Here is a 24,734-nt window from a genome sequence, read left to right on the forward strand (position 1 = left end):
TATTTTAAAGCATAATGTCTGTGACAGAGGCAACTTTAGACAATTATTACGCGTTGATAAATGTAATATAGTTCATGAATCAGAAATCAGAAAAAAGTTTGTTTAGCTTATCTACAAAAGACTTTCTCCGAAATCAAGAATATTTTGTGTTTTCCCCAGCTAATCCGGGGTTACCGTTTACAGCTTAGAAAATAATCGAAACAGGTTGACCGGTAGTGCACCGTTAAGCTTAAACGGTAAAAAGTTGTTTGTACCTGCCCATCTATTGCACGACGTTATTCGTTATGCTAGAAAAGAGGTTCCATCTGAAAATTTATATTCAAAATAAAAGAATTCCTATCAGTAAATCCTACAATGAAAGCATACTTGAATTTCAACACTAACGTGAATATCTTCCCTTTTAATTCCGTAAAACATAAAACCAACTAACTTGTACATATTAAAGCAATTTTATTGCTAAAATATTTTATCTCTTAAAGAAAATCTGTTTGTAAACATTCAAGTATTTTCCGTATCTATTTTCCGTATGTTTTGTATATTCAACGGCATGATTTTATTGTATTTTCGATCTTTAACATTTGAAATATTGAAACCCGTGATGTTAAACATGAAGACACTGATTTAAAGTACGTGGCAACTTTTTGACAGCCTCATAACACCTGCTTGTTGTTATTATAAAATAGAGAAAATAAGAATACCCAAAAGTAAGCCCAACACGGCAAAAATTAAAAGTGTTGCAAGCTTGATTCGACTGAACTTGTTCCTGGACGGTACCGTTAAGTTCAAACTATCCTCCACGCCCCTAGCACCGGTTTAAGCAGATTCCAACATTTAAACATGAAATGGTAAGATTTTGAATTTAGAAACATCCGCAGATCGATGTGTTCATACGTAAATGACGTCAAGTCAATACATACGAATGGCAGTGCAGCATCATTTTTTTTCTGAGTCGCAGTTAAGACGTCACGGGTATGTGATGATAAGTCACATGTTACTATAAATATTAACAAATTTAACAAATATTTCAACTTGTTATGAATGTCATATGACCGATTATGAGTTTTGTGACACGGGATCATAATCGGCCCGCTTAACATAAGCGCGTGAAAAATCGGTCAAATGTCAACGCAGTCTAGGCGGGGTTTATAGTAATGATGACTAGATTTTAAGACAAGTTTAACTGAAACGCAAATAATCCTTTATAAATAATGAATCTCAGGCTGAAGTCCTTGGGGCCATAATTTATTAAGCAAACCAATATTAACCTGCCGGTCCTACTCTGCCGTGTTTTAACCTCTTATTACGTACAGGTATCAGATTTTGTAAGGGTTCTTAAATCAGTTTAGAAAAGTCATGACCGGGCATAGATTTATACAATTAAATATTGTTTGCTGGCTATTAACACATACAACGGGTCCATAATGATCACTTAATGTGTACTTTCAAAATATTGGAACTGTAATTATTGATTATGATTCCATACCTGAACTGTTCTATAAATGTTTATCAATATTTCAATTTCACCATTCTTTCCTTTAACAATGGACTGACAATAATACAGTTCTAGTTTACGTAGCGCGTGATTGAACTTTTTGAACGGCTTTTATTATTTGGTTTATCGTCAGTCAATGGTTTGAGTATTCAAGAAAAAACACTAGTTATGTTAGCCCTGCAATTATGTTTTAATAATTACACGTAAATATGTTTGTGGAAAAAAACAACAACAATAACAGCAGCAACAACAAAATGGAAAACAGTCTCTCACTTATTTGGAATAAATATTTCTTTTGCATTTGCATTGCAAATCTAAGGATATATCTCTACAATGCCAGTTTATTACTGAAAATATATTTGAATACATCAGCAATATAAAGTGAATCGGGAATGCAGTTTACCGTTTGTTTACCAAAATGTGAGTTCAACATCTTATTTTGTGAATGAATAAATGACAGACTAAATTTCTTAATCGCTAATTGTTTTTCACGTGCATTTTTGGTACATCTGATAATTATTTATCATAAAAAGCCGAAGGTGACAGAAACCTGCAAACATTCAATTCCCCTTTAGCTTAAAAGTCATGATGAATATTGTGAAATATACTTGTTGTTAATTTTTATACGATGATGATAAAATAAGTCAGTTGAAACAATAAAAATCATGTTTTAAGCTGCGATGAAGACCATAATTACAATGGATTACAAACTATTAATCGTGAACTTTTTACTATTTCGACTTGAATACATTCACTGCTCAAATATTACACAGGTCGAAAGTTTATACACAAATTTATTCCAGAATTATAACAGGAAACTTTTTCCATTAATAAATCACAACAATTCAATGGAAATAAATTTCACGATAGGAATCGTAAGTATAAATAATTTCGATGAGCTGTCTGGTGAAATAGAACTTACAATGTATTTCACTTTGCAATGGACTGATGAAAACTTGGTATGGACACCATCTCAATATGGCGGCAAATCGGTGTTGTTAGTAGCTCCAGAAGACATTTGGCGACCACAACTTTATCTTCTACAATCATATGACACACTCCAGGAGATAAGTAACAATTCAGTCATGGCACGATTATTCTCGAATGGCCAAGTCATGTGGAATATTGGAAGTGTTTTGAAAATTGTTTGTTCTGTTGACGTGACGTATTTTCCTTTTGATACCCAGACATGTTTATTAATGGTTTCAGGCTGGGCCTACACAAACGAGGAAGTGTTGTTTTTCGTGAATGATGCAAAAGTAAGTGAAGATTATTTTTACAACAATAGTCAATGGATACTTCAGTCGGCAACGTCACAGAACTATTATGATATAATATCATCATTTCCACCGACGATTTTTGTGATACTACAACTACAAAGGCGAAGTGATTTTTTTGTAGTCTACATAATATTTCCAATGGTGTTCCTTGGCCTTATAAATAATCTTGTGTTTGTTATGCCTGCAAATTCTGGAGAGAGAACATCAGTTGCTATAACAACATTTTTGTCATTTATTGTTTTTATGCAAATGATAAATTCGATTGTTCCGGAGAGTTCAGAACCTATGGCTTATATATATTATTATATTCTTTTTCTATTGGTTTATAGCTCACTCATTTTATTTTTGTGTATATGCTCGTTATGTATCTATGACAAGGACACACCAGTTCCTCCGTCCATAGAAAAGATGATTTATTGTTTTCGATGTTGGTATTTCAAGAAAAACAAAGACAAAGTAACACCTGAGAGGAGAGCATCCATTTTGTCTGAGCAAGTTGACGTAAAAAGCATTAACGAAAAGATATCATTCAGTCAACATGTTGATGATACTCCTTTAGTGACTTGGATATTGGTTGGCAAGACATTTGATTTCTGCTGCTATGTTTTTCTGTTGTTGACATATTTGGCGGTAACCATTCATACGTTCGTAAAATTATATTTTAACTAGTTTCTGAATATCTTTTATATACATTTAATGGAGGATATTCGTTTGTTTGTGTGTAAGATGAAATTTTATTTCATCGAGTGGGCTTTAGAAACAGTATTCTCACGAGTGGCGTAAGCAAGAGCGAGAATACTGTTTTTAAAGTTCACGAGATGAAATAAAATTACATCTTACACAACAAACAAACAAACTTTCTTTTTATTTGATGCTCAAAAACAAGTTTAAACGAAGTTTCCTTAATATTAACTTAAACATTGAAACTGGTAGTCTTTATTAGTCAAATTTCTCATAAAATACAAGAAGTCTTGGGCTGAAAAAAATAAGTTCGACAATCAACGTTAAATGGCTTGATATTATTCATTTTACTCAAAACAATATGAATGATCTCTTCTTTTAATAATAAAAACAAACAATACAGTAAAAGAAAAAGTTACAATATCCGACCTTATTTCGTTACTTACGGCTAATTTATATTAGACCTGGCTTTGTGAAATGTAAGCGGTCGCCATTTTTTTCGGGCTGATGGCTGCCATTGCTTTTCAAGTTTTCACATTGCATTTGGCAGTTTTTGCTGGTAGGATACTTAAATATGCCCAAATGTCACCAAGAGCAGTTTTGCATGTGGAAGGAATTGCATTTTTCAGACTGAAAAGTAAGCAAAAAATTTAAAGACGATATTTGGTGATTGGTAATTCGAATGAATTGATGAAAGTTTTCTTCTTTTCATTACTTTTGAAATTCAAGTTGTTTATCAAGTTAAGCTTTGCGTTTCTCAGAATTGTCAGCAAAAATAAAATTGAGGTACCACATTGGGAAAAACTTAAAAAAGTAGTTTCGTCATTGAAAAGTGTGAAATTATATTTTGATAATTTTCACTTTGAAATTTTAAAATATATTTTTCACGGATAAATCAGTAATCGACTGAAAAGCATAAAATAATATGAACTATTCTGATATAGATTCGCAATGCACTTATATCTGTATATACATAGTGTTTGATATTACAATGATAAATGAAAATTACATTCATATTTCTTAATACAATAGTATAAATAGTACAGATTTATACAAATGTATATTTTTTAATGTTTCTTCTGTGTATTATCAAATTTCAAAATGAAAAATGTTAAAATGCAAAATATAGATGTTAATAAACCTGAATATACAGCATGATTGTATATCGTTTTTTAAATATAAATTTTGCTTAATATGAGTTTAAGGAGATAAGGTGTTCAATAAACTCACATATTTTGTGTTGTTTAATAAATAAAAGTTTTGTCAAAGGAAAAATATAATATGCATGTGTATAGATAAAATATTTTCAACGCCAATTCTTATCTAAGAGCAATTTGCAAATGGAGAAGATAATTTGTCAAATGGAAAACGCGAACATTCTCAATATTCTTTTTCTAATATTTATACTATTCTGTTTTTCTCTATTTTATAATAATAATTATACATAATTTATGGAATGGGACAAACGAGTCATATTGAAGATTTCATGATAACAGCCGTATGTGGATGTTTCTAAAATTCAAATTCCACCATTTTCATGGTCAATGTTGAGTTCTTCTTAAGCCGGTGCTAGTGGACATGGACGTTAACTTGCGCTTTCCAGTACCATTCATGAACAGGCGCAATCAAACCGAGCCTGCAACATTTTCAATTTTGTCTTTTTGAATTTTTTTTACCGATTCCGCTTTTCTCTATTTTATACCACATGTCTCTTTTCTCCAGCCATTATAATTCATCTTGTCTCCGATGAAAAGTCAAGCTAATAGTCAAAGTTGAAATTATTGATTTAAAAAAAATAAAGTTCCCAGGTATGTTAGTTAAAATTAGTGTGTGATTCAAAGCTCTGCAAAAGAAATATGTACATATGTTAAAAAAAGCCAACATAGATATAGAGAAAAAAATAAACATGGGGAAAACATTTAACCGTTTTTTAGTTTTTTAATGTTCCTTTTATTTAACAGTTAACAATTTCTTCATAAGTAAAGAATTGCGCATTTAGAAAGATGTATTTCCGTTTGAACGGTTAACTGCATGTCTTGATTTACCTGTCCTGCTTAATGATGAACTGAAATTGCATTACATTGTTCAGAGGATAATCTTATTGCAATATTTCAGAGAATAACTGATATATATGAATCACTTTTTCTTTATTATTATTTATTATATTTTATTAAAATTCACATACATGCATTCATTTCACATCAATATATAAACATATCGATATACTAGTTAAATTATATTATATTTTGTTTATTCATATCTATACGTAATATTTATGTAGTTCTTAAATTTTACTTCATATGTTATAATTTGGAATCTTCCATGTATCATAATTCACTTATTACCACTATTAAGTATCATATTTATAACTGTTGAAAATTTTTTATTTGAAACGAAATACAACATATATTTCACATTACATTATATTGAATGTCTATTAAATGTAAAGTAATCAAATTAGTAGAACTATGAAAGGGTGGTTTTCATCAGAACATAATTGTTATAATTTACAACATTTGTACCATCAAAGTTCGTTTATGTTCTACGCGCTTTAATGAAGTTAAGACCATTAGGGAAATATGATATTTGATAACATTAATTTTCAACAATATTTTAAATTATTTATATTATCAACACCAATCCCTATAGGAGAATCTGACGTTCATATTAGGGCATTCTATAGAAGGCATTCCCTATTGAATAAAGGTAAACACAACTTAAAATTAAAATATCATTTATGACATGCAGTAACATTACAGTTACTGGTTAAATAATCTATTTTGGAATCTAAAGTTTACAAATTATTGATTAAATGCAGATCTGTGAAAACCAGAACATAAAAAACGATCATGATGACATGCAATAAATTACATCAATCATAGGATCAAGAATAATGACTTGAATGAATGGCCTTAGAACAAATGTCACAATGTCAATGGTATCCCAAAAGAATTATTACATTAATGAAAGTTCTTTGAAAATGTATTGAATAAAACTGACGTGCACATGGTCTGTTTATGAAAATTAATATATTCAAACGAATCCGTCATTTAAAAAATCTTTTTGGATATCCAATTCTTTGAAACTTAGAAACTTGACATACGAACTTCTCAAAATTTACATATAAGAATAGTGTATTAAAAGTCCTAAAAATAATATAGCACTCAAAGAGCACCCAAGTACGCAACCCCGTCACATCCTCCGAAAAAAAAAAATTAAACAAGGACTATTTCCAAAAAAACCACATGCAATAGCTACACATACGCCTACTGCATTGTGGGACATTAATAATGTCACATACAACAAGACGATATGGTTGACAAAACTGACCAAAGCCACAGGGATATATATTATTCAGTACTTTTGTTCATTATATATTTTTATTTCCATTGCTGGCACAACTTCTATATACATTTATGTGTATTGTATTTTATACAGAAATAGTATATTTGTATGTTAATAGTTACTTTGGATGTATTATGGCAGAAATGATGTTGAAATATTTATCATGTACAGGACTGCTGATTTATTTTACATGTATGCATTTTATGTTAATATGTGGCGTATTTGTAAATATGTTGTCTGGAATTTACTTGATTAAAATTGATATCCAATTAGCCTTCTACATATTCAATATAATATTTAATTACGCAGTACCAATGCAAGTGATATATTTAAGTAAAAAAAGAGTCCAAAGCAATTCAAACTATTGATTTATTAGAATACAATATTGCAAATCATTAACTTTTAGCGTGACTGATATATCTCGTTTAAACTTTAATATGAAATTAAAAACCAACAAGGGAGAGAAACCTAAAACGGATATTAAACTCATTCAACAATCATAATTTAGATATTATATTAAAAAATAAAAAATTATAAACAACAACAACAACAGTAACAAAAACAACAAAAAAACCTTCTCTGATTGCTTTATTGCAATCACAAATAAAAAAATAAAATGATGATGTAGTGTTACGAAATTAAAAGTAACGCCTTGCAAAATGTTTCCCCTTTTCGGTAAGTTAAATGTCAATGATATCAATTGTTTCCTGTTTTATAATATGAAATATTGACATTTTTTTCACCCACAAGAAGAAAAAAACACGAAAGGGTAAAGGTGCACGGCTGTTACCACTAGATATCACATTTGTACATCCGCTTAGTTCACTAGTAAGAATATCGGATTTGTAATAAAATGGTCGCTGGTTCGGGCGAGGTACTTTTTCTGTTCGACAGTTGATCTCAGAGTTTGAGACTAATAATACTCATTTTATTCAGGGATCATGTGGGATTAGTAGTCGGGCACTTGCGAAGACATTGGTATTTGCTGGTAAGTTATCCAGGCAAAACGGTAAGGTAGATTGACAGCCGAGATATGACCAAAATGTTTGTCAACAAAACAAATAAACAATCATATCAACAATTATTGCATTTATGTTCTATGTTTTTTAAGCATTTTATGAAAAAGCAATTTAAACTTTTCTAAACATATAAAAACAAACATTTCTTGATTAGAAACATGGATGTGAATGAGATCTAAATGTCTTGATTATCATAGGTAGGATCAACATGTTAAAAGAAAATGCGATATATTAATATCGTACTAATTAATTGTACATAATACAGCAGTTTTATACAATAAATTAACGCTTTGTTAATTTATATAGTAAGCTTCATTGTGTTTGGAATTGTGTCGTGATTACAGTTGCAAGCAATGATGTATCAGCAGAAGCAAACATTTCGATTATACATTGCTTAAGCAACATTTTCATATAGAACGTTTAATTGAATATGATAAAATTCGTCTTTCTTTAATTATATATTTATATATAATTGACAAATTTATTGTTTAAAAGATTTAATGGCATAATCATAAAATATTTCAATTAACAGAAACCAAATGATTTACATGGGATGAATTAATTGCAAAATGATAATTTTAATTATTGTATTTTCCATAGAACGAAACATGACTATGATATAAGCAAATACTTTTTTCGATAAGTCTAACTATATTATTGTTTTTCTTTTTTAATTTATCAAATTTTCTACAAGTTAAATGTTGATGCTGCACATCAAAGACGCCGCCAAATGATGTGAACAGTCAATCAGCATTGAAAATCGTTCTCTATTACAGTTGAATATCCGAAGCACAAATCAATTTTTTCTCCATGTTCTTGGTATGTGCTCGTTGTTTAATAATAAAGATGCATATTTTTTGTGAAAAAGTAGAACCTAATGCATAAATTCACAAAATAATGCCAGGTCTGACATTCTTCAATGCTTGTCTGTTGCGACAAAGACTGAAACGTCTGGTCGAATCAAAATAAATTGGATAACAAATAAAATTGAAATAATTGGTATACTTAAAATAAATTCAAGACAATATGTGCCGAGAATATACCCATTTAAATATTGGTACGAATTGCATAATGTTCGAATGATTTTGAGGACAAACTGTTCTGCAGTGATCTCCCCTTACAGGCCGTAGCGTAACAGGTTTGTTGTACTTACTTAACGGTTGAGTGAGAACCGCCTCTCTGATAGTGGGCGTGGTTTAGGCTTTGTAACTTGTAATTTAATGATTCGACAAGTGATATTGATCAAAGTTGTCCTGGTTCCCTTCTACCCCGTAAACGAAGACTAAATGCTTGCATATGGAGCATAATATCAAATTTATATGACAATTTAAGGCGGAGCCGAACTTCAACAGAGGCGAAACAAATGAGGCAAGTGACACTGCCTCAGTTGTCACCTCTCTCAACGGTTAAGTTTTAGAACGATCGACTACAGACTGGCTCATTGGCACGTGATTTATTATGTAATAAAATTAGATAATGATAAAAAGAGTATGATATTCAAACATGGCACTATCACTTCAGTTAAACGTTTATTCTAATCCCTTAAAGCTCTGTGACATGTTGTACATCATAAAAGCTATTTTTATTAGAAAATTTAAAAACAGTGTGATTTTGTTAAACAAAAAGAATACACACCATTAAGTCTAAAATTTTCCCCATGGCTGTATGGACAAATGCATATCTACTAGACACCGCTTGCAAGCGGCGTCTAATTACACTGCTATACATCAAATGGCCGTTTGACACGCGTTAAAATCAAATTCTTATTGTTTTATATGGTATTATCGGAACGATTTCAAAATTTCTGCATTTGAATACAGACATATTATTGTAAAACCGGTAATTGTCCAATACACCAAAAAATTAAACCATGAACAGTAAATATCAAATGTTTCTCCGACATGTGTCCAAGTTATATCATCATCTTCCTTGGAGTCTTTCTTTGACTGATCTTTATCAGATTCAACTCGTTCACAATCAACATTAGTGATTTGACCATTGCTTAAATCTGTTTCTACTACATTGATCACGCTTGTGGGCGTCTTGTCGTTACCAATACATATTTTTCCAATTCTGCACATCCTTTTAAAACACATACATCTTAAACAATATACAAGATATTTAGTAACGATCGGTATTTTCCCTTTCCTGTCATATATTCGCATAGACACTATGCACATAAACATTATGTATGAACTATACAATAAAAGAAACATTAAATAGTAATAAATATATGCAATAGGAGACGAACTTTGTGGAACATTGTTGTTTACTATCTGCATGTAGACAGCAAATGACAAGAACGCTGTGATAGCCACCGATGTCCTCTCTCCAGACGAAGCTGGGATAGAAAACACAAGATTATTCATCCCTCCAAGAAACACTAATGGTGTTACTATATAAATTGCATAAAATTCACTTCGCCGCTTTAATGTGAAGTTGATTTTAATTCCAGATGGGCCATCGGGAATAGCAAAGTTGTAAACACTGCTATTTTCGTAAAACCACTGACTGTTTTCAGTCCAATAGGTTGTAATAAGAGATGGTTTTAAAGAAAGGAACCTTACATCATCGCTCCTGACTGTAAAGGAAGTCAAAGTTATAGAACAATATTGCCTATCAAAAGGGAAAAATGTCACATCAACTGGACAAGTGATTTTTGTAACAGAACCCATTGTCAACACAACTATACCTTCATGGTTGATCCTTAACATATCAGATCCTTGGCCGATTTCTTGCATATTATCAAACGATTCACGTACAAAAGTTTTTGGTCGCCATATGTCTTCCGGTGCTATAAGAAGAGATTTTTTCCCGTCATAATCTTCAGGTAACCATGACATACGTTCTTCCGTCCATGTGAAGTTAAATATTAATGTCAACGCTAATTCACCGGACAGTTCATCAAATGTGTTGATACTACGTAAATAAACAAAAACACCAACTTCCGCCGCTTCACTTTGATTTTTGAGGGGCAATAGTTTGCTGTTGTAATCAATAAGGAGGCTTGAATACAGATTGTTTGCCTCTGTTGTGTTAAGGCATAAAGCTATTATGTCAGATTTTATGACAAATGCTAATAAAACGTGTAAATATTTTTGCATTTTCGAATGTATTCATTTAAAACCCTGAAAAATAAAGCATATAATTTAATTTATTACTAAGGCTATCCAACGCAAATCTTTGAAGGTAAAACTTCCGCTATATGGCATTGAATATAGCATAGATGTATGTTGCTCAAATTTGAATGTTTTTAAATGTACAATAGACACCTTTTTACTATACACAGAGCATAATTGTTACGTTTCAATCCCTACTCATTATAGGTAAACACAGTATGAATTCATCATGTCATTAAAAAACTGGCAGTTTCTTTTTAAAGAATAAGGACCACATTAACTTGACCAGTTGCAGGGAAGGGAATGCAGCTCCCAAACATAGCTTTTGCTCTTTCTTTTTCAAATTAGAAATATTTAGTAAGAATGTCCTTCATTTCAATACATTCCTGCAATAAAAGTATTTTACCCAAAGACGAGCTTAGTATATATTTTATTATAAATATACTTAACGTTTTATTTCCGTCTGCATGTAATTCAAATGATGAATTTAATTATAAAATTATAATAAATTTGCGTAAATCAGACTAAATTAGCATTGCAGTTTTGTTAAACTGAGTCAAAGATGTTCAGAGTTACATCAATAATAAAGTGTTATTATAAAGGAATTTTATTAAACGAAAATTAACAAATGAATTTTGTAATCTTAATTTATAGTTTAAGAAAACACGAAATGAATAATCACAGTTATATCGTTTTCAATTAAATTAATATGCTAAGACTTAAGCATGATTTTGTAGCACGGTTAACAACCTTTGATTATTAATCTTCAAGATATAAATCCATTTAATACAACCATAACTATTAAATAAAAAATCGTATACTCACCTCTTCAGTTGCTGTATTGCTAATAAAGTCTTCTCACCTAGATAAACCGTATTACATTGTATTCTTCCAATATTACGAAATACGCACGTTATTTTGTTTCTACAGAACCTTTAACTGAATATTGTTATCTCCGATGTTTTGTTCAATTGTACAATATTTTAGAAATGATTTCAGTTATGTTTCAATAAATTATCACGGACTCCTGGGCGGTATGATTAATTGATGTATTTGTTCTGAAAAAGATTCGATGAGTTATACTTCATTGGCGTGTGCGTTCTTCTAGATAGTAATTTAAATGAGCTGAACGACATGCATCATTTAAGTAATCAGCTTTCATATGAAAACCGTAAATTGACTGTAATTGCCTTGAATAAATCAATATATTACACATACTATATAGGTGAACTACCAGAGTTACTTAATTCCTAAAATTAATAGCTTTTACTCAAGAGGAACGATGACCAAGAATTCTGCGGGTCAATATGATACCGTGACAAGTCAAAGGCGTCCGTGCCCGAGTGGTCATTGACTTCAAACCACTCTTACCTCACCACTGTGGGTTCGAATCCTTCTGTACAGGCGTTTAAATGTGTGTTGTTTCTATACGAAAGTAATTTTAAAATACCGACATACACAATATTTTTTAAAGTAACAGGTCCTCAAGCCTGAAATAAAATATTGTTTGATTCCCCTCCTGCTACCAACGTACAAAATCAATGATTGCCCCAAATACATTTTATTTCTAACAAAAAAAATACAAATACAAAAACACAAAAGTTTACTAATCATGAGTAGAGAATATTTTGTATAAAAACGTAACGAGTAATTTATCTAAATGTATGCAAAATATTGATGTATCAGTATATACAATTGTAATTGTGGTCGATACTTTACGTGGCATTAACATTTCGATTTATAGATGTTTTCAGTCTATTTAAATCTATATCATTTTGTTTAAACGATGTTGATGTAAGTTTATCAAACTTATAGATCAATTCTTAATATCCTTCGTGCATCCGAAAAGCATACATGTAAATCTTAAACATAGAAGGTGACCAGATATCATATATGCACGAAAGATGATTAACGGCTGCAAATATTTAATTCTTCTGTAATCAAGTGATCATTTTGTTTAGTGTAAAAAATGTTGATACAATTCACACGATAATTACGTGTCAATTAAAATAGAAGTATGGAGACCACGATGAATATGGAGTGTAAACTTCTCATTGTAATCATTTTACTCCATCTGCATGAATATATTCATTGCTGAAGTATGACACAGCGGACAAATGGTGTGGATATTCATTTTGTAAGACAAGTCATTTACGTTAGTAATTTTATGATGAAAAATGCAGTACAGAAATGTGCCTTCCTCGGCAATCGTCATTTAAATCCGCCATTTGTACAGTATGTTTGCCATAATATAGGGAAAAGCAGAAGCCTCAAAGAACGCCCAAAACCACGAAATTAAAAATGTCGTCAAACATGCTAGGTAGGGCGATGTAACGTAAGGCTAACCAGGGAGTTCATGTGGTAGCGCTAATATTTAGCGCGTCTTTATCCTAATAAGTTTATATTACGCAAATGACATCAAGTCAAAACTATCAAAGTAAAAAATTATTTCAACTGGTTATGAATGTCATTGACTAATTATGAGAGTTAACTATCCTCAGGGCCAGAAAGTCATACTAGTAATCACACGGGATAGGAACTGTTACACGAAGGATTGAGTTATCAGAATGAGTTCATATGATAACTTGTCACGACTTCTTTGAATAACTGTCACGGCGTTCGTCGGTAAACAGTTGTATATATTACAAAAACACTCGTCAAAATTGTTTTTTTATTATTTTCATCTTTAAAAAGTGTGATATAAATGCTAATTGAAATTCAAACTTTAACCACATTCGGATGAGCGTACAAGATTTCATAATGATTTACAGTAATAGTAATGATACATTGATCTTATGAAATTTATGACCAGTTTAACTGAAACGCAAAGAATCTCCTAACTCCAACGCCCCCCGCCCCCCCCATAAAAATCTACAAATATCCATAGCAGTTTGAGAGAAACAAACTTGCAACTTGGTTCTATTAGTCTTTCGTACCAATAAATGAAATAAACTATGTGTCAGGTCTCTGGGGTTTTATTCTCCGCCATTATCTGATTAGCAAACCGGTCCTACTCTGCCGTGTTTTAACCTCTTATAACGTCTACATGTGAGATTTTGTAAGGGTTCTTAATTAAATCAATTTTGAAAAATCATGGCGACACTACCTATTAACGCATTAAAACGGTCTCTAATGATCACTCAATGTGTGCTCTCATCATTATGTTTATTGATCGTGATTCCATATCTAAACTTTTCTATTAATGTTTATCAATATTTCGATTGGACTGATGGACTAACAATAATTCAGTTCTTGTTTTTGTAGCACGTGATTGAACTATTTGAACAGCTATTATTATATGTTCCATAGCCAGTCATTGTTTTCATTGAGTATCTCAGAAAAACATTTAATTCTGTGAGTCTCGTCAATTAGTTGGACTGTTTTAATCATTAACAATGTATAATACACGTAAATATATTTGGAAAAAAGTTAAGAATTCAGAGGATATATATAACAATGTCATTTTTATTTCTGAAAATATTTGAAAACAACAAAAGTAGTATACGAACTGAATCGGAAATATAGTTAACTGTTAGTTATCGACATCTGTATGTATGCCTTGTTTTGTGCATAATAAAATGTCGGACTCTACAGTATTTCTTATATCGTTCCTTGCTTTACACGTGTACTTTGTGAAAGCGTTTCCGGATTATGATATATGTGAAAGCGTGAAAATGTAACTATGAAAAGATATTCATAAATTAAGATCTTTGAATCATTTGTCAATGACGTAAACCAGAACACGAAGATATCAAATAAAGTTTAGAGGTCTTCTTGAACAGATTGGTACCAAAGTTTGTCTATCAGATGACCATGGAAGTATTCAAGTTCTACATCAGTTTTTAATATTTTGGTACATCTGGTAATTATTTATCATAAAACGCCGAAGGTGACAGAAACCTGCAAATATTTAATTCCTTATAAGTCATATGGAATATTGTGAAATATATTTGTTGTACATTTATACGATAACGAGACAATAAGTCAGTTGAAACAATAGATAACTACAATAAATATGGATTACAAGCTATTAATTGTGACTTTTTTATTATTTCAACTTGAATACATTCACTGCTCAAATATAACACAGGTCGAAGGTTTATACACAAACTTGTTCAAGAACTATAACAAGAAACTTTTTCCATTGATAAATCACAACAATTCAATGGAAATAAATGTCACGATAGGAATCATAAGTATAAATAATTTCGATGAGCTGTCTGGCGAAATAGAAATTACAATGTATTTCAATTTTCAATGGATTGACGAAAACTTGATATGGACACCTTCTCAATATGGTGGCAAATCGGTGTTGTTAGTGGCTTCAGAAGACATTTGGCGACCACAACTTTATCTTCTACAATCATATGACACACTCCAGGAGATAACGAATGTATCGTTGATGGCACGGTTATTCTCGAATGGCCTCGTCATGTGGAATATTGGAAGTGTTTTGAAAATTGTTTGTTCCGTTGACGTGACGTATTTTCCTTTTGATACCCAGACATGTTTATTAATGGTTTCAGGATGGGCTTACACAAACGACGAAGTGTTACTTATCGTCAATAGTGCGAAAGTAAATGAAGATTCTTTTTCCAACAATAGTCAATGGATACTTCAGTCGGCAACGTCACAGAACAATTATGATATAATATCATCATTTCCCCCGACGATTTTTGTGATACTGAAACTACAAAGACGAAGTGATTTTTTTGTAGTCTACATAATATTTCCAATGGTTTTCCTTGGCCTTATAAATAATCTTGTGTTTGTTATGCCTGTAAATTCTGGGGAGAGGACATCAGTTGCTATTACAACATTTTTGTCATTTATTGTTTTTATGCAAATGATAAATTCGATTGTTCCGGAGAGTTCAGAACCTATGGCTTATATATATTATTATATTCTTTTTCTATTGGTTTACAGCTCTCTCATTTTATTTTTGTGTATATGCTCGTTATGTATCTATGAAAAGGACACACCAGTTCCTCAGTCCATAGAAAAGATGATTTATTGTATTCGATGTTGGTATTTCAAGAGAAACAAAGACAAAGTAACGCCTGAGAGGAGAACCTCCATTTTGTCTGAGCAAGTTGACGTTAAAAGCACTAACGTAAAGTTATCGTTCAGTCAATATGTTGATGAAACTCCTTTAGTGACTTGGATATTGGTTGGTAAGACATTTGATTCCTGCTGCTATATTCTTCTGTTAATGACATATTTGGCGATGACCATTCATACCTTCGTAAAATTGTATTTAAACTACAGTTTCTGAATATCTTTTACTTTTACATTGATATGAAATATTCTGACACAGTTTCTCAATGCGGTAAATATGCGTATCTCAAGACGTAACAATGAAATTCACATTTCTTTGTAATAATGATAGTATATAATTGTGGCAAACAAATTTATACAAATGTATATTTTAAAATGTTTCTTGTGTATACCGTCAAATTTCAAAATGAAAATATGAAAAATTGATGTTAATAAAACTAGATATGTGAAATGATTGTATTTGTGTGTTTTTTTAAATATATAGTGCTTAATATAATTTGTTTAAGAAATTCAGATGTTTTCATAGACATTACATTTTCTGTGTTGTTTTCATAAATGAAAATTATGTAACAAGAAAGCTTTATTATACTAGTATACAGATAAAACATTTTCAACATCAATTGTTGTGTTTACACAAATTTACGCAGGAACAATATGCAAATGAAGAAGAGAAATTTGTCAAATGGAAAATGCCAGCATTCTCAAAATATTTCAATTATTTACAATAATAATTTACTGAATTGTATCCAACGTCAAACCCATACGGCATGTCTTTTTTCTCAATTCCTTATAATTTATCTTGTCCCCGAAGGAACAGTCACGCTAAATGTCAAAGCTGAAATCATTTATTTATAACAATAAAGTTCTCAGGTTTGTTAATTAACATTATTGTGTGATTTAGAGCTCTCTGCAAAAAGAAAATTGTAAATAATTTCAAAAGTGCCTACATACGTACATATGGAGGAAAAAAACATTAATTTTTGTTAGGTTTTTAATGTTCCTTTTATGCAAAAGTTAAAATAAGGTTATAATTTCTTCATCAGGAAAACTTGCGCATTTAGAAAGATGTATTTCCTTTTGAGCGGTTAACTGCATGTTTTGATTTACCTGTCCTGCTAAATTAACACTTGTCGTTATGAACTGAAATTACATTCCTTTGGTCAGCGGTCAAACTTCTTGCAATATTTCAGGGAATTATTGATATTTATGAATCACATTTTCTTTATCATTATTATTTATTATCATTTTATGGCGTGCTTACATAAATTTCACATACATACATTCATTTCGCATCAATACGTAAACATATTAATATAATCATTAAAATATATTATACTTTGCGTATAATGAATATTTACATGTGATGTTTTATCTAAGTTTTTAAATTTAGCTTAATATGTCATTTTTTGGAATCTTCCATGCATCAATGAATCACTTCAATGTATCATATTTATAACTCTTGAAACATTTGATTTGAAATACATTATAACAGATATTTCTATTACATTACATTGAATGGTTATTATTAAAATGTCAAGCAATTAAATTGCTAGAGCTATGGGTGAATTGATTCTACAAGAGGATAATAGTTATCATTTACAACATTTTGTACCATAAAAACTCGTTAATGTTCTAAGCGCTGTAATAAAGTGAATATCATTAGGGAATATGATATTGATTACATATTTATTTTCTTTTTCAAAACAATACTTTAGACTATTTAAATTATCATAAAGCTAAAACTTAATCTCCTCTGGTAGAATCAGGCTTTCATATTGGGACAATGTATAGACGTCATTCCCTATTGATTAAACGTAAACAGAATTTTAAATGAACATTATTAACATTATGACATTCAGTTAAATTACAGTTACTGGTTAAATAATATTTTTTGGAATCTAAAATTTACAAATTATTGATGATGCAGATCTGAGAACACTAAAACAATAAAAACGTTATGATGACATTATAAAAGGATTTTGCAATAAATTACATCAACCATAGGATCAAGAATAATGGCTTGCATGAATGGCGTTACAACAAATATCACAATGTCATTGTTATCCCAAAAGAATTATAACATTAATGAAAGTTCTTTGAAAAAAAATGTATTGAATAATACTGACGTGCACATGGTCTGTTAATGACAATAAAAATATTCAATAAGTCATTTAAAATGACTTTTCGGATGTTCGATTCTTTCAAACATAGAGACTTGTCATACGAGCTTCTCAAAATTTATATATTATAATAAAGTATCAAAAGGCTTAAAAATAATATAAGACTCTAAAGAGCACCCAAGTACGCAACCCCGTCACATCCTCCAAAAAAATGAAATAAAAAAAAATAAAAGAAAAATTAAAAAGAAAAATAATTAAACAGGGACTATTTCCACAAAAACACATGCAAAAGCTACAAATACGCCTACTGAAATGTGGCACATTAATACTGTCACATACAACAAGACGATATGGCTAACAAAACAGACCAAAGTCACAGGGATATAATTCAATTCAGTACTTTTGTTCATTTAATATTTTTATTTCCATTGCTGGCACAACTTCTATATACATTTATGTGTATTGTATTTTTATACAGAAATCGTATATTTGTAAGTTGATAGTTATTTCAGATGAATTATGGCAAAATGATGATGGAAAATCGAATTTTTTATACATGTATGCATTTTCTGTTAATATGTTGCGTATTTGTAAATATGTTGTTTGGAATTTACTTGAATAAAATCGATATTCAATTAGCCTTATACATATTCAATCAATATTACCAAAAACCAATGCAAGTGACACACTTAATTAAAAAGAGAGCCCAAATCGATTCAAACTACTGATTTATTAGAATACAATATTGCAAATCATTATATTTTAGCGTGTCTGATATATCTCGTTTTAACTTAAATATGAAAAGAAAGACCAACAAGGGAGAGAAACTAAGAACGGACATTAAACTCATTCAACAATCATAATTTAAATATTATATTAAAAATGTAAAAAAAAAGATTCTAAACAACAACAACAACAACAAAACTTCTCTGATAGCTTTATTGCAATCACAAATAAAATGATGATATTGTGTTACCAAATTAAAAGTAACACCTTGCAAAATACTTATGAATCTCAGATTTTGAGACTAATACTCATTTTATTCAGAAATCATGTGGGATTAGTAGTCAGGAACTTGCGAAAATATTGGTATTTGCTGGTAAGTTATCCGGGAAAACGGTAAGGTAGATTGACAGCTGAGATATGAGCAAAAGGTGTGTCAACAAAACAAATAAACACTCACATCAACAATTATTGCACTTTTGTTCAAAATGTTGTACATCATGCTTTTTAAAAAGATTTTATGTATAAGCAATTAACACTTTACTAAAATATAAAATGGAGACCAAACAACCTAGCTACAACACGAATTCTTAGTTAAAATGTCACTAACAAATGCTAACTATTTGGTTTCAAAAGTCTTGTCGCTATATTTTATTGTTATAGGAGGTGTTACAGAGCATGAAGCGGCCATTACATATTTACTAAATGATGATCTTATATATTGTGAGGGTTACAAACATAAAAACAAACATTGTTTTATTAAAAACATGGATGTGAATGAGATTCAAATGTTGTGATTATCATAGGTAGTATCAACATGTTAATTGAATATACGATTTATCAATATCATACTAATTAACTGTACATAATACAACAGATTTATACAATTAATTAACGTTTTGTTAATTTATATAGTAAGCTTTATTGTGTTTGGAATTGTGTTGTGATTACAGTTGCAAGAAATGATGTATCAGCAGAAGCAAACATTTCGTTTATACATTGCTTAAGCAACATTTTCATATAAAACGTTTAATTGAATATGACGAAATTCGTCTTTCTTTAATTATATATTTATATATAATTGACAAATTTATTGTTTAAAAGATTTAATGGCATAATCATAAAATATTTCAATTTACAGAAACCAAATAATTTACATGGGATGAATTAATTGCAAAATGATAAGTTTTATTATTGTATTTTCCATCGAACAAATAATGTTTTTGATGACTATGATATTAGCCTTTTTGATATTTGCAAAATTAATACTTTTTTCGATTAGTCTAATTATATTATTGTTTTTCTCTAATAATTTATTAAATTTTCTATTAAACTGCTATACATCAATTGGTCGTTAAACATGCGGTTAAACCAAACTTTTATTGTTTTATATGGTATTATCGAAACGATTTCAAAATTTCTGCATTTGAATACAGACATATTATTGTAAAACCTGTAATTGTCCAATACACCGAAAAATTAAACCATGTACAGTAAGTATCAAATGTTTCTCCGACATTTGTCCAAGTTAGATCATCATCTACTTTGGAGTCTTCCTTTGACTGATCTTTATCAGATTCAACTCGGCCACAATCAACATTAGTGATTTGACCATTGCTTAAATCTGTTTCTATTTCATTGAACACTCTTGTGGGCGTTTTGTCGTTACCAATATATATTTTTCCAATTTTGCACATCCTTTTAAAACACATACATTTTAAACAATATACAAGATATCTAGTAACGACCGGTATTTTCCCTTTCCTGTCATATATTCGCATAGACACTATGCACATAAACATTATATATGAACTATACAATAAAAGAAACATTAAATAGTAATAAATATATGCAATAGGAGATGAACTTTGTGGAACATTGTTGTTTACTATCTGCATGTAAACTGCAAATGACAAGAACGCTGTGATAGCCACCGATGTCCTCTCTCCAGACGAGGCTGGCATAGAAAACACAAGATTATTCATCCCTCCAAGAAACACTAATGGTGCTACTATATAAATTGTATAAAATTCACTTCGCCGCTTTAATGTGAAGTTAATTTTAATTCCAGATGGGCCATCAGGAATAGTAAAGTTGTAAACAGTGCTATTTCCGTATAACCACTGACTGTTTTCAGTCCAATAGGTTGTGATTAGAGATGGCTTTAACGAAAGAAACATTACATCTTCACTCCTGACTGTAAAGGAAGTCAAAGTTATAGAACAATATTGGCTATCAAACGGGAAAAATGTCACATCAACTGGACAAGTGATTTTTGTAACAGAACCCATTGTCCACACAACTATTCCTTCATAGTTGATCCTTAACATTTCAGATCCTTGGCCAATTTCTTGTATATTATCAAACGATTCACGTACAAAAGTTTTTGGTCGCCATATGTCTTCCGGTGCTATAAGAAGAGATGTTTTCCCGTCATAATCTTCAGGAGACCATGACATACGTTGTTCCGTCCATGTGAAGTTGAATATTAATGTTAACGCTAATTCACCGGACAGTTCATCAAAAGTGTTGATACTACGTAGATAAACAAAAACACCAACTTCCGCCGCTTCACTTTGATTTGTGAGGGGCAATAGTTTGCTGTTGTAATCATTAAGGAGGCTTGAATAGAGATTATTTGCCTCTGTTGTGTTAACGCATGAAGCTATTATGTCAGATTTTATAACAAATGCTAATAAAACGTGTAAATATCGTTGCATTTTCGATGTATTCATTTAAAAACCTGAAATAAAAAAGCATATACTGTCGTTTAAGACTAAAATTATCTAACATACATCTTTGAAGGTAAAACTTATGCTATATAGCATAGACCCCTTAATTATCATAATATATTCCGCCCGCATTGCTTTTCAACTATAAATTGAATTTTATTTTTTTGCGTAAAGCAGACTGAATTAACATTAGTATTGCAGTTTTGTTAAACTGGGTCAAATGTGTTCAAGTTCAAGGTATGCATTAATAACAGAAATACTTCAATAAAAAAGAATTCAAGCATACCTTCCAAACGAAAGTTTAATTATAAAGGAAATTAACAAATGAATTTAAATAGTAAAAATTTATACTTAAAGAAAATACAAAATAAAAAATCACATCTATATCGTTTTCAATCAAATCTGCTAAGACTAAAGCATGATTTAGTAGCATGAGTAACAAACCTCAATGAACGCCGCATTTCCTTGTTGATTTTGTTTATAATATTTCATACACTTTAATCTTTAAGATATAACTACATTAAATACAACCAAAACTATTAAATAAAAAATCATATACTCACTTCTCCGGCATCTGTATTGCTAATAAAGTGTTCTCACGGAGATATACCATATTCTATTGATATTTTCCAATATTACCGGTATTTTATTTCTACGGAACCTTTAACTAAATATTGTTTTTCCGTTGTGTTTTGTTCAAACGCACGGTATTTTAGAAATGATTTCAATTATAAATTATCACGGACTAAACGAAAACTCCTAGTCGGTATGATTAATTGATGCATGTTTTCTGAAATAGATGTTCTAAGTTATACATCATTAGCGTGAGCGTTCTTCCAGACAGTAATTTAAATGAGCTGAACGACATACATCAGCTATCATAACAAAACGACAAAATGACTTTAATTGCCTTGAATAAATACACAAAATACGTGAACTATCCAAGTTACTTAATTTCTTAAATTTATAGCTTTAACTTATGAGGAACGATGATCAAGAATTTTACGAGAAAATATGATTCCGTGACAAGACAAGAGTTTCTGTGCCCGTGTGGTCATTGACTTCAAGCCACACCTACCTCTCCACTGTGGGTTTGAATCCCTCTGTACAGGCGTTTGATTGTTAAATGGCTCTAAAAGACAGTAATTTTAAAATACCGACATTCACAAAAATAGTAAGAGTTAACGGTCCTAAAGCCTGAAATAGAATATTATTTGATTCCCCTCCTGCCAACAATTTACAAAATCAATGAATCTCCTAAAGAAGTTTAATTTCTTACAACGACAAAAATATTCGTACAAATAAAAAACAAAAACAAAAAACAAACAAACAAAAATCAGTTTACTAAACATGAAAGTTGAGGGTAATTATATATATTTTGTATAAAAAGTTACAAGTATTTTATCTAAATGTATGCACAAAATTGATGTATCAGAATATACAATTGCATTTGGTCGATACTTTATGCGACATTAACATTTCGAAGTATAGATCTTTTCAGTCTATTACAATTCTTTCCATATGATGACTTATTTCTAATGATGGATAAACCACATTTAAATAATATATGCATGTATATAGCCTATGTCATATTTAATTTAATCATAGATAGAACACAAGAAAAGCATTGATGCAAAGCATCAAAGGGCGTCCAAGCAAAAAATGCAGCAGGTGAAGATGATCTAGTAGATATATGATGACAAGATATTCTTATAAACTTTTCAATGGTTAATTGGTTTTTACCAGAATTGTATATCACTTATGAATGAACGGATGAAAGACATTTTTCATTATTAACTATGCTAGAGATTAGAATATTACTTGTAATTTCTTTATGATCGTAATTATTAATAGCAACGGATATACATGATTGTATACAATCATTTATAATCCATATGTGTTATGCATGATCAATATCACACTTGTGTAATTGTCCCTTATTATGTTATTGCTTTTAGCGAAGACACCCTCTTAAGGTATCTGTTCACACTTAGTAACAAATATGACACTGGTTAAATTACCATGTTGATCATGTTGAGCATAATTGTTTATTATACAACAATTATTATATCTATTTTAATAAAAAAATACAGATTTTATGAATATTGCTTTCTTTTCTTTTTTATGTTTTATGTGCTATTTTAATACTGAGTTTTTACGTTTACTACTATTTTAAGAATTCAATTGTCATATTGACCGACGATTATGAGTCAAAACTTAACTGTAAAAAGTCAGTAAATTATGGTTAATCTTTCAATATATAATATTGTTTATTCTTAAACCATATACATGTACATTTGTATTTTTCTTTATCATTTTTTAGAATTATTAATCAATTGAATAATTCATAATATCTAATTTGTAACTTTGAATAATTCCTCGGCATCTTTACTAAACACGAATAACAAATTAAATAAAATGTTTCAAAGCTGATAGTGTCATATTAATTCCATAAAATGTACCTTTTTTCTCAACTATTATACATATTTATTGTTTTTATCTCATTTAGATAAAATAAAACACACTATTGTTGTTGTTGGTTTTTTTTGTTCGAATTGTATGTTCATGTATAATAACAATAATAATCAATAAATGTGAGAGTTGATCTGTGTTTATTAATTATTGTAACCAAACTAAGTGACAAACATTCATTTTGGAAAAAAAAAACTTATTTATCTGTAAAATATTTGTTCTGTTCTGTAACGATATCAAATATCTACTTCAAAAACGGGAGAGACCGGACAATAAACGTGTGGTACTATTCGCCGGTCACTAGTAAATCCCGGTCAAAATAAACCAGGAGAGACCGGGAATTACCGATAGAAGTACATCCCTCAATAAATAGATTTTCGGAATATTTAGGTCATCAACTCATCATTCTATTTACAGCTTTCGGATACATGTACATGTACAACAATAACATACCATAATAACCCACTGATAAATAAAAATACTCCGAAGAGCGGAAAAGGTTTATTCATTTGAAACTGTTTGCAATGCGAAATACTCCATTTCGCTCGTCATTGTACATTCGCGACATTTCATTTTTAATTAATAATCAAGCACCCTCATACCGATCGGAATGATCGGCTTTTAACATGACCGACTAAAAGGCTTGAGAAGATGTTGTCGCCCTTTCACAAAATCTGATTTCATTCCATATAG

At 30.3% G+C, this 24,734-nt stretch overlaps 4 protein-coding genes across 4 annotated transcripts; 2 read left to right on the forward strand and 2 right to left on the reverse strand.

Annotated features, from left to right (window-relative positions):
• The first annotated feature begins 1,248 nt into the window (after window positions 1-1,248).
• Window positions 1,249-5,524, forward strand: LOC132744012 (neuronal acetylcholine receptor subunit alpha-5-like). Its single transcript, XM_060732616.1, has one exon. The coding sequence runs from the start codon at window positions 2,173-2,175 to the stop codon at window positions 3,439-3,441; it is 1,269 nt and encodes a 422-aa protein (XP_060588599.1). The 5' UTR covers window positions 1,249-2,172; the 3' UTR covers window positions 3,442-5,524.
• A 4,004-nt stretch (window positions 5,525-9,528) lies between these two features.
• LOC132743996 (neuronal acetylcholine receptor subunit alpha-6-like) lies at window positions 9,529-11,976 on the reverse strand. Its single transcript, XM_060732595.1, has 2 exons — window positions 11,762-11,976; window positions 9,529-10,945 (listed from the first exon to the last, which is right to left on the reverse strand). Exon 2 carries the CDS (start codon window positions 10,919-10,921, stop codon window positions 9,599-9,601), a length of 1,323 nt encoding a protein of 440 aa, XP_060588578.1. The 5' UTR covers window positions 10,922-10,945; window positions 11,762-11,976; the 3' UTR covers window positions 9,529-9,598.
• Window positions 11,977-14,858: 2,882 nt separating this feature from the next.
• LOC132743997 (acetylcholine receptor subunit alpha-like) lies at window positions 14,859-16,428 on the forward strand. The gene has a single exon (XM_060732596.1). The coding sequence runs from the start codon at window positions 14,952-14,954 to the stop codon at window positions 16,209-16,211; it is 1,260 nt and encodes a 419-aa protein (XP_060588579.1). The 5' UTR covers window positions 14,859-14,951; the 3' UTR covers window positions 16,212-16,428.
• Window positions 16,429-18,947: 2,519 nt separating this feature from the next.
• LOC132743998 (neuronal acetylcholine receptor subunit alpha-6-like) lies at window positions 18,948-22,261 on the reverse strand. Its single transcript, XM_060732597.1, has 2 exons — window positions 22,133-22,261; window positions 18,948-21,580 (listed from the first exon to the last, which is right to left on the reverse strand). The coding sequence occupies exon 2, from the start codon at window positions 21,570-21,572 to the stop codon at window positions 20,235-20,237; it is 1,338 nt and encodes a 445-aa protein (XP_060588580.1). The 5' UTR covers window positions 21,573-21,580; window positions 22,133-22,261; the 3' UTR covers window positions 18,948-20,234.
• Between the last annotated feature and the right edge of the window lie 2,473 nt (window positions 22,262-24,734).

This window comes from Ruditapes philippinarum, unplaced genomic scaffold (genome assembly GCF_026571515.1).
Source record: "Ruditapes philippinarum isolate M1 unplaced genomic scaffold, ASM2657151v2 ctg684_1_1_1_1, whole genome shotgun sequence".
In the NCBI taxonomy this organism is placed as follows: Eukaryota; Metazoa; Mollusca; class Bivalvia; order Venerida; family Veneridae; genus Ruditapes; species Ruditapes philippinarum.

Bases quoted from the DNA above. Each gene is read 5' to 3' on its own strand.
- LOC132743997 (XM_060732596.1), top strand. From the start codon at position 14,952: ATGGATTACAAGCTATTAATTGTGACTTTTTTATTATTTCAACTTGAA.
- LOC132744012 (XM_060732616.1), top strand. From the start codon at position 2,173: ATGAAGACCATAATTACAATGGATTACAAACTATTAATCGTGAACTTT.
- LOC132743996 (XM_060732595.1), bottom strand. From the start codon at position 10,921: ATGCAAAAATATTTACACGTTTTATTAGCATTTGTCATAAAATCTGAC.
- LOC132743998 (XM_060732597.1), bottom strand. From the start codon at position 21,572: ATGAATACATCGAAAATGCAACGATATTTACACGTTTTATTAGCATTT.